At 44.1% G+C, this 20,061-nt stretch overlaps 1 protein-coding gene across 7 annotated transcripts in view; it reads left to right on the top strand.

The window, feature by feature from the left end:
* The first annotated feature begins 3,921 nt into the window (after nt 1-3,921).
* AUH (AU RNA binding methylglutaconyl-CoA hydratase) overlaps nt 3,922-20,061 on the top strand; it is a 151,624-nt gene continuing 135,484 nt past the window's right edge. For 2 of the 7 annotated variants that reach the window (XM_036420059.2, XM_036420062.2), the window contains exon 1: nt 3,923-4,222. In XM_036420059.2, coding sequence (XP_036275952.1) covers nt 3,967-4,222 — 256 coding nt within the window. In that variant the 5' untranslated portion in view covers nt 3,923-3,966. Of the gene's footprint in view, nt 4,223-20,061 lie in introns of all 7 variants that reach the window. The other 5 variants (XM_036420061.2, XM_045575036.1, XM_045575037.1 and 2 more) reach the window with 4 other exon arrangements.

Consider the following 20,061-nt stretch of genomic DNA (forward strand, 5'->3'; position numbering starts at 1 on the left):
TGCCCACAGCCACAAGATGGCGACACCCAGTTCCCTCAGCCCCCCAGTTGCCCAGGGCCGGCCTGGCCTGAGGCACAGGCAAGCCTTGGAAGTTGGCTGCCCAGACGCCCCAGGCTGCTTGAGGCTCAGGTAACCAGGGCCGGCCAAGGCTTGTGCTGCCAGCAGTGGCAGCAGCAGAGGTGTGATGGGGCATTGCCTTTCCGATTGCTGGGTCACTTCCCACCCCTGAGGGCTCCCGGACTGTGAGAGGGGGCAGGCGGGCTGGGGGACACCCATCCAGTGCATGGGCCTCTAGTGAAGATATAATTAGCAATGATTCCCAGATAGCTGAAATGGAAGACAGCCTTCAGTTTGCAGTACAGCTATTTCTTGTGAAACCTATCATACTTTAGGGCTGTAAACTTTTACTTAGGATTCACAAAATTTCATATAAAAATAAAAAATCCAGAATGTGTGGCAGATTGTGTTCCCAAATATATGGCATCCTCTTTGTATGTAGCGATAGAAGGTAGCTGGTGTATGGTTACAGTGACGGTCACATGCTTAGGCCCCTTTGCTGCTGGCTGTGGCCTGTGGGACGTCGTCAAAGGGGTAGGCGCCATGTCTAGGTCTTCCTCTTGGCAGAACTGAGACGCCCGCACCTTTGTGGTCTTGCTGGTGGCGGGAGAGCCGCTGCAGTCCAGGCGACGGGAGCCCGTGTTGGAGATGGCAGAGGCATTTCTCTGCGCCTGGCTGTCCACATCCTCTCCCCACACTCAGTGGCTCAGCCATTGCCCTAGGGCAGTGGTCGGCAAACTCATTAGTCAACAGAGCCAAATATCAACAGGACAACGATTGAAATTTCTTTGGAGAACCTCATTTTTTAAACTTAAACTTCTTCTAACGCCACTTCTTCAAAATAGACTTGCCCAGGCCGTGGTATTTTGTGGAAGAGCCACACTCAAGGGGCCAATGAGCCACATGTGGCTGGAGAGCCATAGTTTGCCGACCACGGCCCTAACATGCTACTTTCTCCTTGATTGTTTCAGGCAAGACAGATTTAAAATATTTGCTAATTTTTTCAAAAAGTCCAGAGTTCTGCTTTCTTCTTCACACTGTCTTTGCTAAGCTATTTTGTCTTTCTGCTTGAGGCTGGCAACATGTTGATAAGTGACACCTACGAACTCCTAAGCATTCTGCGCACAGAACTGCGTTCTGGGAGGGGTGTCTTCTGCCGTTCAGGCTGCACACCAGGGGCTCAGTATTGGCCATCCTAAAACACACACACACACACACACACACACACAAAATGTTCGATAGAAGGAAGCATTAGGAAAACATCAGGGTGTGGCAGGTTGAAAAGACTTGGCTGAGAGCTGGCTAGAGGCAAGGGTCCCCAAACCTGTGAACAGATGAGAGTAACAGTGTTGGATATGCCAAGCACCTCTACCAAATGGGCACTCATGGTTTCTGGCTCACATTCTGTGGTCCTGACTCACATCTTTTGTGAAGAGTAGAGAGGAGCTAAAGGGAATTAAATTGTATTGGACACCTTCACATTTACTGAGAGGCTCTGCAAAATAGTGACGAAGAACGTGAGGAACTGGAGTCAGATATATCAGATATATTAGCTGCAGAGTTTGATAACTAACTTAATCTCAGGGTTCTCACTTGCAAAATGGGGATAGTAATACCACCTCCAAAGTTTTCTAAACATTAAATAAAATAGTATACCTAAATGTTAGGAACAGACTAAGAAGTAAGTTGCTAAATGGCATATCGTTCTCTATTCTGCTCTCATTTCCTGGTGCCTACTGCTTTACATATTTATCTCATCAATCCTCCGACACGGGCACAATCTTCCCCATGTTACAGTGAAGTTAAAGAATTTGTGTAGTGAAAGAGATCTCATTCTAGCTATTTTTCGCATTTAGAAATGGAAGCATGGACTATTTAAGTAATTTATGGATATCTCAAGTGAAGCAACTATTGAGGCGGGATCCAAAGCTGTATCTGTCTATCCTGATATTTGGCAATTCTCATTATCACTCCTGACAGATTGCAATGGCCATGGTGACTACACTAAATTTTAACAATCAATTTCCTCCAAACACCAGGATATCGTCAAGACTACTTTTCCATCAGGCTCTATGCCCATCAAAATCATAGGCAGTCCTTACTCTGATTTCTATTTTTAAAAACATATTGTTATTGATTTCAGAGAGGAAGAAAGAGGGAGAGAGAGAGGAACATCAATGATGAGAGAGACTCATTAATCAGTTGCCTGCTGCACACCCTCTACTGAGGATCGAGCCCACAACCTGGGCAAGTGCCCTCGACTGGAATAGAACCGGGAACCCTTCAGTCTGCAGGCTGGTGCTCTATCCACTGAGCCAAACTGGCCAAGCTTACTATGATTTCTAAATATGACCCAAACGATCGATGATTATCTTTCTGAAGTTGTCCTAGTTGATTGCAAGTATTTTCTGAGATTATGTTACTTTAAATAGCACTGTCAGGTGATCTGTAACTCCTTTATTTGAATTTACAATCTACAAAGATATCAAAAACAATTAGCAACTAAAACAAGTGAACATTAATTATTTATAATAATTGCAATAATTGAGCTATAAATAAAATTGTTTCCTAGCAGTTAAAGTGAACATGATTATCAGACAAGGTAAAAGGTACAAGAGGAAGCAAAGTTTTCCCTTCTCCCAAACTACAAAATAAATTTACAAGTGTCATTTTACAGAAGATAGAATCAAAAGAGCCCTCAACAACATTCCACAGCAGATGCTGTACACCTGAAACTAAAACAAAATAATACTGAGTGTAAACTGCAATTGAAAAATAAAATTAACAAAACACAAAAAAATGTAGTCAATGTGAAACAGCAGAAATTTGTGTGGCAGTGGAGGATACTCAAAGCAGTTTATTTTTTTCAAAAATTTTATTTTATTGTTTAAAGTATAACAAATAGTAGTACTTATATCTCCTCCCCCCCATTGACCTTCCCCCAGCCTCCCCTACCCCCCACATGCCCGCATTTCCTCCCCCCCCCCCCCGCATGTCTTGTGTCCATTGTGCTTATATGCGTGCATACACGTTCTTCGATTGATCTCTTCACCCCCTCCCCAAAACTCCCAGTCTTCCCGCTGTAATTTGACAGACTGTTCAGTGCTTCACTGCCTCTGTATCTATCTTTTTATTCATTAGGTTATAATGTTCTTTATTTTCCATAAATGAGTGAGTTCATGCGGTATTTTTCTTTCATAAAGCAGCATATTTTTCAAACAATGTTCCTAAACACACCTTTTCTCGGTTGGGATTTGATAAAAGGTAGGCAGGAGAAAACCCTAAGCTTTGAGCACCTACACACTACATTGATTGATACATCGATTGGTTTCTGGTTGAGGACGACCCATCTGCTCCAAGTCCCACCTCAACGTGCGGTTTGGCTGAGCCCCTCCGTGGCTGTGAGGCGCCTCACTGACCCGCTGGAGCAGGGCTAAGGACGCCCGCGGTTCGGAGCTCTGGGTAGCAGCACCGCGGACGTCCAGGCACGTTTAACGGGGACGCGGGGCTCTCAATGCGCTGGTGAACCGGGCCCAGCAGAGCGGAGTCCCCCGCCCCGGACCCAGCTCGGAACCCGGCACAGCCCCGGAGCGCCGGGCGGAGGCGCCCGCGGGGAGCTCTCCTCCCCTTGCCCCAGCGGTCCGCAGCGGGACCACGGCTCTGGCGGTCTCCGCGGAGGAGCCTTCCCCACCAGGTTACCCCCGAGGCCGGGCAGGCAGGTCCGGACCGCTTTCACCGGCCGGGCCGGGGCGGGGCGGGGGGCGGGGCCATGCGGGGGCGGGGCGTAGCGCGCGCGGCTATTGGGTCCGGGCGGCAGCGGGCTGGGGGCGGGGCGGGGCCAGGAGGGGCGGGGCCAGGCGCCGGCGGGGGTGGGGCCGCCGCCTCCGGCCCACGCCGTAAACAGACAACATGGCGGCGGCGGCGGCACCGGGGGCTCTGGGCGCCTGGCAGGCCGGCCGCGCCCGCCTGGTGGCCGCTGGCTGTGCGCCGCTCGGCCCTCGGTGGACGCTGCCCGGCTCCCTGACGGGCCAGCGGCTGGGGCCGGCCATCCGGGCCCGGGGCTGGGCGCCCGCGGCCGGGGGGCTGCCCTCGCGGCGGGGCTACAGCTCCGAGGTGAAGACGGACGACGAGCTGCGGGTACGGTACCTGGAGGAGGAGAACCGAGGTGCGTGGCGGCGTGCGGGGCGGACGTCCTTGTCGCCGAGCGGCGGGCGGGTCCCCCGCGGCCAGCTCGGTGCCGGGTCCGGCGCCCGGGGGGCTGCGCGCCGCCCGCCCGGGATGCGGCCTCCGCGGGGCGGACGGCGCTCACGCCCGGGTCCCCAGACCTCCGGCCGCGAAGGTCAGCGCCTGTGTGACGTCTGCTTCCCGGTTCTGTTCTCGCGCTGGAGTGCTTCCTGTGGCCTCGGCCAGGCGCGCTCGGGGCGCCGGTGAGGACGCACCGGGCGTCCTGAGAATTTACACGGAAAGCTCTGCGGCCGGAACCTCAGGAAGCCAGTGCGGGTTATTCCACTGAGCCACACAGTTTTGAACACGTTTTGCCTTCCGGGTACCGTGCTGAGCGCGGGGCCCGGCGTGGGCGATCCGCTGTTGCCCTTGAGTGGCCTCCTGCGGGCGGAGACGGCTGTGCCGCCGGCGGCGGGCGGAGGTGGCGAGGACGGGCCGCCGGGAGCTCACGTTGAAGCTCCTCTCACCGGCCGCGTGGGGGAATCTAAAGGGTCTGGAAAGGGGTAACAGCAGTTTGCCATAGGACATCATTTAATGAACGCACAATTAAGCGCCTAGAGTCTCTGATGCAGAAGTGCAAAGCCAAGTCAGTCACAGCTGCTGTTTTTAGCAGCTCCAGTGCAGGGAGTGAGGCAGCACTGGGGCGGGGCGGCCGCTGGCTGTACCACCCCGAGGGGGTGTGACCGTTATGTGGGGGGCGGGAGGACTTGCGGGGACAATCTGAGGGGTAGGTAGGGTTTTGCCAGATGATATGGTCCCCACGGCGTTCCTTACGAGGCAATGGAACTGGACATTCGGACATTCGGGAGGGTTCGGAGGCAGACGTCTCTGCGCCTCAGCTTTCTTGTGTATAAAATAGGAAAAAATAGTACCAACTTCGTGGGCGGCTGAGAAGACTAAATGGTGATGCAAACTGCCCACTAAGGACCTGGCGGCCAGCAGCTGCTCTGGAGTGTGTGTTATCGCAGACAGAGACAAGGGGGGAATGCGAACGGGGGAGCTGTTTGGGGGATGTGAGGAAAGCCTGGCTGCAGTGCGGCATGAGGGGGGCTGGGTCCTGGGGGATTTTAGGTCAGCCTAGTCGCACTGGAGTGGCCGTTCCTTTAGGTGTAGCAGCAGTGCATTCGATACAAAAGGAGTGCATGTGCAGTTAGTAATACGCACCATGTTCTATATTTCTTCATCTTTATGACTTCACAAATTCACAATGAAAGTGAGTTTTCATAAAATGCCTGGAAACTCCATAAGTTAGGGTCCAAATGGATTAAAGAGAAGAAATGAGAGCATACAAGACAATTTAGTAATTAAGATATTTTAGTTACCTCAGATAACCTGTAAAATCAGGTCTTAGGACATCATGGTTTCTTAAGAAAATTGACCCAGCTTCCTCGAGGGACGGGCAAGAATGACAACTCCGGCTTCGGAGAGTATGCTCCGCCTTACTCTCCAACCAGCCGGAAGCAGTGCCCAGAGCACGGGGGGCCAGGACCGCGGGGCAGAGGCTCCCAGGGCCGCTGCTTCTCAGAGCGGCCAGTCCAAACTGGCTCTCCGAACCCTCCGTATGGGGAGCCCGGACTGCTGCCTGTCCAGCCCGCCTCTAGGCTGGGGGGCGGGGGGTAATGCAGAATACATCAGCCCTCATCCGTTATCTAATTTGTCTCCTACTCTCTTTGTTGTGGAGGCACAAGGCATACACCCGGCTTCTTTAGAGGTTACTGCTTGTATTGCTGTCCCACCTTCTTAGTCCTGGTCATGGTTTACAGAGGTCTCTCTTGGTCTTGGGCAACAACCTCCTTTATAAGTCAACAGATCATTCTCTTCCTAGTGCATTCTTTACACTGGTGCTGGAGTTACCTTTTTTGAAGGCCAAGGATCAACTCTGCTCAGGTAAACACCGCTAGTGGCTTCCATTGCCTGCAGGTCCTCACAGCCCACAGGCCTTCCCCGCGCCTCCTCTCCCTGCAGCTGCAGCTGAGCTTTGTTCTTTTCTGCTTTTCTCTCAAATGGAATTACCTCTCCATTCCCTTACCAACCATTTCTCCGTCTGTCACGCTTCTCCTTATCGTTGTGACCCATTTCAAAGATCATGTTTGGGAACCTTATTGGACCAATCCTGGCAGAAACAGCAAACAAGTAAACGCAAATCACTCTTGATACCTGCTTCTCCTCATTCACCTCTAGATGTTCAAGTTTTCCTGAGTGTCTTTGAAAGCTTTCTACTGTTCTCTGTTCTTCTTTATCAATATCCTCTCTTGTCCAAGCCAGCATCGTCTCTCAGGTGGACTATTGCAGAGGTCTAATGTTTTTATATTTTGGCATGTGAATTATGTAATTATATATGTAGCTATATATAATTATGTAATTATATGTTATCATATATGTTAATTATATAATTCACATGCCATAAAATTCAAAATGTAGGCTTTTTAGTGTATTTTACAGAGTTGTGCAACCATCACCTCAATCCAGATTTAGAACATTTTTATCAATGCAGAAAGAAACCCTGTTCTCTTTAGCATGACTTGACTTCCCATTGTCTAAGTCCTGCTGCCCCCAAATCAGACCCATTTGTCTATTCTGACATTTCATATAAAGAAATCATATAATATGTGTGTTTTGTGTGTGGCTTCTTTAACTTTATGTTTTCAAAGTTCATGTTATATATATATAGTACTTCATTTCTTTTTCTGGCTGAATAATATTTAATTGTATGGATATATCACATTTTATCTTTTAAAAAAATTTATTTCATAGAGGAAGGGAGAGGGAGAAAGAAATAGAAACATCAGTGATGAGAGAGAATCATTGATTGGCTGCCACCTGCACACTCCCTACTGGGGATTGAGCAGGCAACCAGGGCATGTGCCCTTGACGGGAATTGAACCTGGGACCCTTCATTCAGTAGGTGTATGCTCTATCCACTGAGCCAAACCAGCTAGGACTATCACATTTTATCTGTTAGCATTGATGTATCATACATTTGAGTTGTTGCCATTTAGTGGGTAAGTGAGCAGTGCTGCTTAGAATATTCATGTACACATTTTTGTGAACATCTGTTTTCATTAGAAGTGGAATTGCTGGATCACACGGTAATTCTATGATTTAACATTTTAAGGAACTGTGGAACTTTTCCAAAGTGGCTGCAGCAATTTACATTCCCACTAGTGAGGTATAAGGGCTCCAATTTCTTCACATTCTGACCAACACTTGTTATTGTTTGTATTTTTTATTACATTTGGTGCCTGTAAAGTGATGTTGTGACTTTGATTAGGATTGCCTAATGGTTAGTGATTTGGAATCTTTTCATGTGCTTATGGCCATGTGTGTATCTTTTTTAGAGAAGTGTCTCAAATCCTTTTTCCATTTGTAACTGGTTTGTTTGTCCTTTTATTGTTGAATTACGAGAGTTCTTTATATATTCTGGATGCAAATTTTGTATTAGATAATTGACAAATGTTTTCTCCTATTTTGTGCGTTGTCTTTTAATTTTCTTTTTTTAAAGCCTCATCTGAGGATATATTTATTGATTTTAGAGAGAGAAGAAAGGCAGGGATAGAGAGCGAGAGCGAGAGTGAGAGCGAGAGCGAGCTGAGAAACTGATTGGTTACCTTCCATATGCCCCCACAACTGGGGATTGAACATACAGCCAAGGCCCGTGCCCTGATCAGGAACGGAATCTGAAACTTTTTGGTGTGTGGAATGGTGCTCCAACCTACTGAGCCACCTGGCTAGGGCTCTTTTCTTTTTACTTTCTTAATGGTTTATTTTGAAGAACCCAGGTTTTTAGTTTTGATGTAGTTCAGCTTATGTATTTGTTTCTTTTGTTGCTGTGCTTTTGGGTCATATCTAAGAAACTTGCTTAAGCCAAGGCCACAAAGATTTATACCTGTTTTCTTCTAAGAGTTTTATGGTTTGGCTCTTATATTTGTTCCTATGATCCATGTTCAGTTAGTTTTTGCGATGTAAGAGGTTAACTTCATTATTTTGCTGTGGATAGACAGTGTCCCAGCACTATTTGTTCAAATGACTGTTCTTTCACCACTAAATTGGCTTGGTATCCTTGTTAAAAATTAATTGACTATAAATAAAAGTTTATTTATGGACTTTCAGTTCTGTCTCATTTATGTACGTGTCTGTCTTTATGCTGGTACCATACTGTTTGATTTCAGTATCTATATCTAACATTTGATTTAGATAGTCTGAGTCCTCCAATTTTTGTACTTTTCAAACTATTCTGTCTATTCTGGACTCTCTCATTACCACAAGAATTATAGGATCAGCTTGTGAATTTCTTAAAGAAAGTAAACTAGAATTTCAATGAGAATTGTACATCGATTTGGGGAATATTGCCATTTAACAATGTTAGGTTTTCCTGTCCATGAACATGGGATGTTTTGTAGTTTTCAGTATACAAAGCTTCATATGTTAAATTTACTCCCATTTTATTTTCTTTGGAAGCTATTATAAATGGAATTGTTTTCTTAGTTTCATTTTTCAGATTGTTTATTGCTGATGCATAATAATACAATTATTTTATGTTTGTTTATTTATTTATTTATTTATTTTTTAAATATATATTTTATGATTTTGTGCAGAGAGGAAGGGAGAGAGATAGAGAGTTAGAAACATCGATGAGAGAGAGTCATCGATCAGCTGCTTCTTGCACACCCCCTACTGGGGATATGCCTGCAACCAAGGAACATGCCCTAACCGGAATCGAACCCGGGACCCTTCAGTCCCCAAGCCGACGCTCTATCCCACATGTGTCAAACACAAGGCCCGCGGGCCAAATCCGTCCCGCCAGGCCTTGCAATGTGGCCCGCACCGCGCTGTCATCACTGCACTCCGCTGCGTTTCCATCACAATGACAGTTTATGACTGTTCAGTAAACCATTCGGCCCGCGATTTAGGCTGGATTTTAGATTTTGGCCCCTTCTCTGATTGAGTTCGACACCCCTACTATCCATTGAGCCAAACCGGTTTCCGCAATACAATTATTTTTGTATGTTGATCTTATATCATGCAACTTTGCTGAACTTGCTTATTCTCATAGTTTTTTTTAAAGCAGATTTCTTAATATTTACTATATACAGATCATGTAATCTGCAAATAGGAGTAATTTCACTTATTTTCCAATCTGGCTGTCTTTTCTTTCTCATTTCTAATCTTTCTGGTTAAAGCCTCCATTTTTTATACTAATATTGGTCATGATGCCCTCACAGTAACAACCAAATAGTAGGCTGCATGGGGCAACCAGGCCAGCACTGAGTTAGCCAGCTACGACCAAACGACTGACCAGCAGGCTGCATGGGGCAACCAGGCCAGCACAGAGTTAGCCAGCGACGACCAAACGACTGACCAGCAGGCTGCATGGGGCAACCAGGCCAGCACAGAGTTAGCCAGCTACGACCAAACGACTGACCAGCAGGCTGCATGGGGCAACCAGGCCAGCACAGAGTTAGCCAGCGACGACCAAACGACTGACCAGCAGGCTGCATGGGGCAACCAGGCCAGCACAGAGTTAGCCAGCGACGACCAAACGACTGACCAGCAGGCTGCATGGGGCACCAGGCCAGCACAGAGTTAGCCAGCGATGACCAAACGACTGAGCAGCAGGCTGCATGGGGCAACCGGGCCAGCACAGAGTTAGCCAGTGACGACCAAACGACTGACCAACAGGCTGCATGGGGCAACTGGGCCAGCACAGAGTTAGCCAGTGATGACCAAACGACTGAGCAACAGGCTGCATGGGGCAACCAGGCCAGCACAGAGTTAGCCAGTGACGACCAAACGACTGAGCAGGAGGCTGCATGGGGCAACCAAGCCAGCACAGAGTTAGCCAGTGACGACCAAACGACTGACCAACAGGCTGCATGGGGCAACTGGGCCAGCACAGAGTTAGCCAGTGATGACCAAACGACTGAGCAACAGGCTGCGTGGGGCAACTAGGCCAGCACAGAGTTAGCCAGCGACTGTACCAAACGACTGACCAGCAGGCTGCGTGGGTGACTAAGGTGGCAGGGCGTTAGCGAGGGAAGACAAAACAATTGAACAGCAGGCTGCATGGGGCAACCAGGCTGGCAGGGAGGGCAGTTGGGAGCAAATGGGCCAGCAGGGGGGCACTAAGGTGCAACCAGGCTGGCGGAAGGGAAGGGGGTGTATTTAGGGGCAACCAGGTTGGCAGGAGGGGGCAATTGGGGGTGACCAGCCAGAGGGAGGGCAGTTAGGGGTGATCAGGCAGGCAGGTAAGTGAGCAGTTAGGAGCCAGGGGTCCTGGATTGTGAGAGGGATGTTTGACTGCCTGCGATCGGGCTGAAAGCGACAGTCGGACCTTGCCCAACAGGTCCCAGATTGGAGAGGGTGCAGGCTGGGCTGAGGGTACTCCCTCCCCCTGTGCCCGAATTTCATGCACCAGGCTTCTAGTAATCTATAATAATATATAATAATCTATACTAGTAAAAGGGTAATATGCTAATTAGACCGGGTGACTGGCCATCTTCTGGGTGCTTGATTTCCTTCTGGACAAAACCACAGTGGTGGGGGCTGAAGCAGAGGTAGTTAAGGGCAATCAGGCTGCCAAGGGAGGGTAGTGGGGGCTCTCAGGCAGGCAGGGGAAGGCAGTGGGGGCTATCAGGTTTGCAGGGGGGGGCAGTTGAGGGCCATCAGGCTGGCAGGATGGTTAGCTTGTGATCAGGTCGGCAGATTAGGGGCGATCAGGCAGGCAGGCAGGTGAGTGTTTAGGAGCCAGTGGTCTGGATTCTGAGAGGGATGTCAAACTGCCCGTTTATTAGTAGAGATTATTATAGATTATAATGGAGGCTCCAATGAGAGAGATTAGAAATGAGAAAGAAATAAAAGACAGCCAGATTGGAAAATAAGTAAAATTATTTCTATTTGCAGATGATATGATTTGTATATAGTAAATATTAAGAAACCTGCTAAATAACTATGAGAACAAATAAGCAAGTTCAGCAAAGTTGCATGATATAAGATTAACATACAAAAATAATTATATTACATTAGCAGTAAACAATCTGAAAATGAAACTAAGAAAACAGCTCATTTACAATAGCATCAAAAGAAAATAAAACTGGCAGTTGGACATCCCCCGAGGGTCCCAGATTAGAGAGGATGCAGGCCCGGCTGAGGGACACCATCTCCCATGCATGCATTTCGTGCACTGGGCCTCTAGTAAAAGCACAATATGTTAATTAGGCCGGGCAGCCATTCAAACTTCCGGATGTCCTTCTGGACGAAGCCAGGGCTGCGAGGTCCGAGCCCCTTGCACAAATTTCGTGCATCGGGCCTCTAGTATTGAATAAAAGTATCAAGAGCAGACATCCTTATCTTGCTCCCTATTATGAGAGAAAAGCATTCAGTCTTTCATCATTAAGTATATTATCTCTGGGTTTTCTGCAGATGCCCTTTATGGGATTGAAAAAGCTCCCATCTATTCATAGTCTTAAGTGTTTTACCGTTTTGTCATCAGATGCTGTTTTAACATCTATTAAAATGGTCATATGATTTTTCTTGTTTAGCCTATTGATGTGATGGATTACGTTAACTGGTTTTCAAATATTAAACTTGTCTTGTGTGCCTGGAATAAATCCCACTTGGTTATGGTATATTATACATTTCTGGATTTGATTTGCTAGTATTTTGTTGAGGATTTTTGCATCTATGTTCATGAGAGTTAGTGGTTTTTAGTTTTTCGTGTGTGGGATGCCTTTTTCTGGTTTTGGTATGAGTGTAATGCTTGCTTCATGGAATTAGCTAGAAGTGCTCCTTTCTGCTTATATTTTCTGGAGGCGATTACTGAGAAATTCTGTCTCTTATTTTTGAATGCTTTGGTAGAATTCACCTGTAAAATCATGTACTAGTATAGCAGATGTTTTCTGCTTGGAAGGTTATTATTTTAAGTTGTTTTTTTTTAAAATTGATACAGGCCTATTTATCTATTTCTCATGTGAGTTCTGGTAGATTGTGTCTTTCAAAGAATTCTTCCATTTCATCTAAGTTACCAAATTTGTGGGTTAGAGTTGTTTATAGTGTTCCTTTGTTATGCATTTGACATTAATGGAATTCAGTAATGATGATACTTCTTTCATTTCTGATATTAGTAACTTTTTTTTTTCTTCATAGTTTGCCTGATTAGAGGCGTATCACTTTACTGATCTTTTTAAAGAACTAGCTTTGAAAAATTATTTTTTAATGATTTCTAGAAAAGGAGAGGGATAGAGAGAAGCATGGATGAGAGAGAAACATCATGTATCTGCTGCCTCCTGTATGCCCCCTGCTGGGGATTGAACCCACAACCTGGGTATGTGCCCTAACCCGTGACTGGGAATCAGTCAAGATCTCCAAATTCCTTGGTCCTTGCTCAACCACTCAGTCACACCTTTTTCTACAGATTTTCAATTTTATTGTTTCCTGCTGAATTTTTCTTTTTTCAATTATTTTAGATTTAATTTGCTTTTGTTCTAGTTTCTTAAGATGGAAACTTAGATGATCATCTGTAGATGGTTCTTAATATGTGCATTCAAAATCAATGCAGTAAGTTTTCTCTAAGCACTGCTTTTGCTATAACTCACAAATTTTGATAAGCTGTATTTTTTATTTTCATTTATTTAAAATATCTTAAATTTCTCTTAAATTTCTTTTAAGATTTCTTTTTTTAACTTATGTGCTATTCAGAAATGCCTTACTTAATCTCTAAGTATTTTGGGATTTTCCAGCTGTCTGTTACTGATTTCTAAGAGCATACTTAAATATTATTTTTTATTGTTTTAAATTTGTTAAGGTGTATTTTTGGCCCAGAATGTGGTCTGAGTTGGCGAATGTGTATTCTGTTGTTGGCTGTAGTAGTTTATATTCAGTTAGATCTAGTTTTCAGTTATAGTTGACTGGTATTGCTCAGCTCAACTATACCCTTCCGTGATTTTCTGCCTGCTGGATTCGGCAGTTATTGATTGGGGCATTGGAACATTACATGAGATTTGTTGTAATAATTGTTAAATTATTGAAGTTCACAGAAATTTTCAAATAAAGTTAATTATATGGTAAAAATTAAAAATAAAGTAAAACACTGTGGATGGGCCATCCCTTCACTTTCAGGCCCTTTCATCAAAAGTAAAGATTGAAACATCTGTTGAGTCTCTGCTGTAAATAATTTCATTCCCGTCTGTATTACTTGTGCTACCTAGACAGTTATTTTTACAGACAGTATCTGGACTCCTTTCTATGTAAAATGAGAAAAGGAAATGTTTACTGTTTTATTTCTTTCGTCTTCTACCTTCCAATTTCTGTCATTGGTAACTTTTAGTTTACGTCATAAAAACTTAATGCTGGTTACATTTTGTTCTCCCATAACTGAGTGCTTTCTCTATAGGTGGATTACACACAGGCTGATACTGCCCCTGTAACAGCTCTGTTGACACTACCCTCAAGGTCTCCAGCAGTCCTCCCCATCTCCACCCCGTAGCCCAGGCTGTGCACTGTCTCGCCTGCACCTGTGCTGGAGCTTCTGGGTTGGTGTCCCCCAGGATACTTTTATTGTCTTTGTAAACTGCAATGAAATTCATATAACAGAAACTTTATCATTATAAAGTTTTTAAGTGTACAGCTCAGTGGTTGCACAGCCATCACTACTGTCATTACAGGCTACTTGCATTACCTCCAAAGCAAATCCACCCGTTAGTCAGTCCCTCCTCAGGCCCCTCTCCCCAGTTTCCAGAACCATGAATCTCCTTTCTGTCTTTATGGACTTGCCTGTACCAGGTTTTTCATAGAAATAGAATCAAATAATAGGTGGCTTTAGGTGCCTGGCTCCTTTCATCCTTATGTTTCAGTACTTCATTCCTTTTTATGGCTGAATGACACTCCATTTTTATTTGTTTCTACTCTTTGGGCATTATGAATAATGCTGCCGAACACATGCATACAATTGTTTGAGCACATGTTTTCATTTCTTTTGAGTAGATACTTAGGAGCAGAATCACTGGCTCAGACGGTAATTTTATGTTTAGTTTTAGAGGACCCATCAAACTTTTCTACAGCAGCTACACCATTTTACATTTTCTCCATCTGCAAGGGCACCTGTTGTCCACATCCTCCTTAACATGTACTTGTTCCCATTTTTTTTTTTGTTTGTTATAGCCATTCTGCTGCTTGTGAACTGACACCTCATTGTGGTTTTGATTTGCATTTCTCTAATAACATGATGTTTAGCATCATTTCGTGTGCTGAATGGGCATTTGTATATTTCCTTTGGAAAAATACCTATTTAAATATTTTGCTCAGTTTTCCATTGGGTTGTCTTTTTTTATTGTAATAAGCATTCTTTTATATAATCTGTGTATTAACCCCATATCAGATGTATGATTTGCACATACCCTGTTTCCCCGAAAATAAGACAGTGTCTTATTAATTTTTGCTCCCAAAGATGCACTAGGTCTTATTTTCAGGGGATGTCTTATTTTTCCATGAAGAAGAATATGGTAAACATTTATTGTTAAATGAAAATAAAGGAAATTTATTACCTGTATACGATACGGTAGTATGGTAGTTGTTAACACAAACCAGACAAACTGTGAATCCTACAGTATCAAGAATTTACTTATTTATTCAATGACAATCATGTCATCATCTTCTGGAACATCATCACAACAATCCAACTCCTGAATTTCCTGGTGAATTTCTTGTGACTCCATTTCTTTCAGAATCAGTGGACCAAATCTCTCATGTTTAGCCTGGGGGGGAGGCTTATTTTCTGGGGATGCCTTATATTTCACTCAGAAGGAAACCTGTAAGTAGGTCTTATTTTCGGAGGATGTCTTATTTTCGGGGAAACACGGTAGTTTCTCTTTGCGGATTGTTTTCTCACTTTCTAGGTAATGTTGAGGAAGTCTGATTTATCTGTTTTTCTTTTGTTACTTCAGCTTTTTGTTGTGATATTTTAGTTGCTGTTGCCTAATCCAAGATCATGAAGCTTTATACTTACGTTTCCTCCTAGGAGTGTTATAGTTGTAGCTCGTACAGTTCTGTCCTGCATCCATTTTGAGATGTTTTTTGTATATGGTGTGAGGAAAGAGCCCAATACAGTCTTTTGTGGGTGTGTAGTCCCACCACTATTTGTTGAAAAGACTATTTTTGTACCATTGAATGATCTTGGTATCCTTGTCTAAAACCAATTGACCTTAAAAGTATTTATTTTTAAAATTTTAATTCAATTCTAGTGATCTATATGTCTGTCCATATTCCAGAATCACACTGTTTGATAACTGTAGCTTTGTAATAAGTTTTGAAATCAGGAAGTACGTATCCCAATTAAATCCTTCAAATAAGTCTTTCTTTTTTTTGGGATTGTTTTTGGCTATTTGGGATCCTTGCAATTCCATTTGCATTTTAATGTCAGTCTTTTTGAAAAAAAGGCAGTTGGAATTTTGATAAAGATGTGTAGATCAATTTGGGGAGTATTGCCTTCTTAATAATTAAATCTTTTATGAACATAGGACACCTTTTAACTGATTTAGGAAGACCTAAATGATATTTCTTCAAATGATATTTTATAGGTTTTAGTGTACAGTCTTGAACTTTCTTAAGTTTATTCCTAAGTATTCTATTCCTTTTGATGCTATTACAATTGAATTGTTTTCCTAATATCATTTTGGAATGTTTGTTGATAGTGGATAGAAATAAGGCGGCTTTTTTATATTGATCTTATATCATGTAACTTTGCTGAGTTCATTTATTAGCTCCAATATTTTTTGATGGGTACCATGTGAAAAAATTTATCAGAATTACTTTGATTTTAGGGCAACAAGCTTGCACTTGTGTGTCTGTGTGTAGAGTTTGAATTTTATGCATCCCAGGGTAAGTTATTTTATACAGTGTATCTTTTGCATCTTGTCTAAGAAAATCTGGTGGTTCATCCAAAGAGATACACAAGAATTGCCACAGATAAATCTAAATGGCCTGTAGAAGCTGAGTTCCAGTGACTTTTTCCCTGAGCATCCTTGTAAATAAATTAATGTGTGTGATGTAAGAATAATTTGTTGGCACAGTTGTGTCTCAGTACAATGTAGGGGGTAGTTTAAACATATATTTGAATGGATCTTAATGTTAGGTTAATTTTGGTATTTTTTCAGAATTATTGATAACACAAAATTAATATATGAAGGGAAGGAAGTGTCATTGTGCAGGGTATACACACAATTGGAGAGAAAATGTAGTGTTGCCCATGTTTTTAAATTTCTGAAGGTTTTCCTGTTCACACTTGTCCCTAATTTTATCTGTGTAACTTTATATTCTTCTCATGTCCAGGGCTCCTTAAATTCTGTAACCTTCAGACCCTGCAGACCCTGGCTCCACCTTGGTGCCAGTCCAAGATCCCTTCTCATTTGCCTGATGTGTCCCCAGAGGTGTAGGAGTTCGGCTGGGCAGTGAGTAGGGACAGTATTTTGGGAGCTTATTTGCAAAATTAAGATTTCCCAGACCTAGAGCTTTCATTTCTGTATATTTGTCAGGCAAATACTTATGCAGGTATAGGAAAATAAATCTTTCAGAATGCTGTTGCAGCTCTGCACTATCCAGGAAAATTTAGAAACAGTTTAAATGCTCAAAAGGAGACTAATGGAAATCAATTTCACAGAATATATTTTTTAATACATATTTTATTGTGTCTGTGGTGTTTTTTTTTTTTTTTTTTTTTACAGAGCGGAAGGGAGAGGGATAGAGAGCCAGAAACATTCATGAGAGAGAAACATCGACCAGCTGCCTCCTTCACACCCCCCCACCGGGGATGTGCCTGCAGTCAATGTACATGTCCTTGACTGGAATGGAACCTGGGACCCTTGAGTCTGCAGGCTGATGCTCTATCCACTGAGCAAAACCGGTTTCAGCGATTTCACAGAATTTTATGATTTAAAGGAATGTCTGGAGATAGAAAGATCTTTAAGATTGAATTAAGTAAATAAAAGAAATTTTATTTATGAATTAGTTATGTAGAGCAGCACTGACAGAAAATACTGACCCCATTTATGTAAAACTAGAGGCCTGGTGCACGAAATTTGTGCAGGGGGGTGGTGTATGTGTCCCTCAGCCCAGCCTGCACCCTCTCCAATCTGGGACCCCTCAAGGGAAGTCAGACATCCCTCTCACAGTCCAGGACTGCTGGCTCCCAACTGCTCACCTGCCTGCCTTCCTGATTTCCCCTAACCCACATGTGTCAAACACAAGGCCCGCGGGCCAAATCCGTCCCGCCAGGTCTTGCAATGTGGCCCGCACCGCGCTGTCATCACTGCACTCCGCTGCGTTTCCATCACAGTGACAGTTTATGACTATTCAGTAAACCATTCGGCCCTCGATTTAGGCTGGATTTTAGATTTTGGCCCCTTCTCTGATTGAGTTCGACACCCCTACCCTAACCGCTTCTGCCTGCCAACCTGAGCACCCATCTAACCACTCCCCTGCCAGCCTTATTGATGCCTAATTGTTCCCCTACCAGCCCAATTGCCCCTAACTGCTCTCCCCTGCTGGACTGGTCCCCCCCAACTGCCCTCCCCTCTTGGACTGGTCTCCCCCAACTGCCCTCCCCTGCAGGCCTGGTCCCCCACAACTGCTCTCCCCTGCTGACTGGGTGGATTCTTTGGACTTTTCTCTATATAAGATTATGTCATCTGTGAATAGAAATAATGTAACTTCTCCTTTCTCCCCCCAACCTGGATGCTTCCCTCCCCTGCCCTAACCTGTCCTTCCCTCCTCTCCCCTCCCCTCTTTTCTTTCCCTTTCCTTTCCTTTTTGCCCAATTTTCTTGGCTAGAATTTCCAGTGAAACATTCAATAGAAGTGGTAAGAACACACATCCTGTCTTATTTCTTATCTCAGGGGAAGACCTTTAGTCTTTGATCGTTGTGTTAGTTGTGGCATTTTATAAATGCCTTTTATGAGGTTGAGAAAGTCCCTTCTATTACTAGTTTGTTGACTTTTTTTTCCCTTTGTCAGTTGAGATGATCACATGTTTTAAAAACATTTCTCTTTATTCTGTTAATGTGGTATATTTGATTGGTACAGATCCAATTATGGCATATCAATGTTAAAAAATTCTGCTTTATTTGGCTTTTTAATATCTTCTTGAGGATTTTTACCTTTATATTTATTGGGGATGTTGGTTTGTTGTTCCTAGTATATTCTTGCTTTCCTTCTAATCTATTCTCTACACTGTTACATGAGTGATCTTTTTAAAATACAAATTTGAACCTAGAAATACATTTCCCCAACTTGATAAAAAGCTATTGGAAATGTATAGCAAACATTCTAAAGGTGAAATACAAAGCATTCTCATAAAAGGCATTGACAAAATAAGGGAACTTAACTTGCTAATATTCTGTATTCAGTACAATCAATTGTAGAATACTTTTTTTCTTCCCAAAAGAAACTCCACACTTTTTAGCTTTCGCTACCCAATCCTTCCATCTCTGCCAGCTCTATGCAGACACTAATTTACTTTGCCCCTTCCAGCTTGCCTACTCACGGCCTTCCATACAGATGGAGTTACACAGTATGTGCTTTTTGGTAACTGTCTTCTTTCACTCAGCTTACTGTTTTAAAGGTTCATCCGTGTTGTATACGTATCGGTATTTTATTTCTTTTTATTGCTGAATGCACATAAAGCCCACATTTTGTTTATCTGTTTATCAGGAGATGGACTTTGAGTTGTTTCCATCTTTTGAATGTTTTGGATAATGCTGCTCTGATCATTCTGATACAGGATTTTGTGTGGACATAGGTTTTCAAGGGAAATCTTTTTTTAAAGAAGATACTAAGCCTCGGCTGAGTGTGCGGCTGGCTTTCTAAAGCAGGAGGGAGATGGAAGCTCCTGACTGCGCTGAACTACAATCTTGGGTGAGACTCTAGGAACCCAAACTCATTTGGGGAGGAAATATGGACTGTCAGGAAAAGAGAAAGCACACTGAGACTCAGGGGAGCTGCAGAAGGCAGAGGTCTGGAGGCACGCACTCACAGAGAGGATTGACTGCTGAGTGCACGGGTGTCTGAGAGCATGGCTTGCTTTCTAAAGTGGGAGGGAGATGGAAGCTCCCGACTGTGCTGAACTCCAGTTCCAGGCGAGTTTCTGGGAAATCAGACTAATTCAGGGAGAAACTGGACTGTCTGGCAGTGAGCGAAACTCAAGGGCAGCTTTCTCGCAGAGGTGCTTGCAGCGATTACTGAGGTATTCTGAGACCCAGGGGCTTCATAGGGCAGGGCTGATGGGAAGCCAAGGCTGTCTGCTCTGTCCTGAGACTCCGCCCCATCCAAGCTGATCACAGAGGCTTTTGCAAGTCTTCTCCCATAAGGGTGTTTCCAGCACAGAAGTTTTCCCAGTGTAGACACAGCTGATCCTCACAGCCAATTGGCCTGGATGTCAATTCCTCCCAGTGATACCAACAACAATGAAGACTCAACTACAAGGCTGTGCACACAGTCCACAAAGGGGTGCACCAAAAGTGTCCACCTCAGGTAACTGGGAGAGGCCAAGCCACTGGGCCATATAGGACACCTAGCACACAAAACTACTCAGGGAAGCAGCGAAAATGTGGAGACAAAGAAACAGATCACAAACGAAAGAAATGGAGGAAAACAAACGACTGGAGATTTCAAAACCATGGTTATAAGGTTTTTCAAGAATTTCCTAGAAAAGGCTGATAAATTTAGCAAGACCTTTGAGAATATGAAAAAGGACCAACTAGAAATTAAACATACACTGACTGAAATAAAAAAAACA

The sequence above is a fragment of the Pipistrellus kuhlii genome, unplaced genomic scaffold (assembly GCF_014108245.1).
Source record: "Pipistrellus kuhlii isolate mPipKuh1 unplaced genomic scaffold, mPipKuh1.p scaffold_m20_p_61, whole genome shotgun sequence".
NCBI lineage: Eukaryota > Metazoa > Chordata > Mammalia > Chiroptera > Vespertilionidae > Pipistrellus > Pipistrellus kuhlii.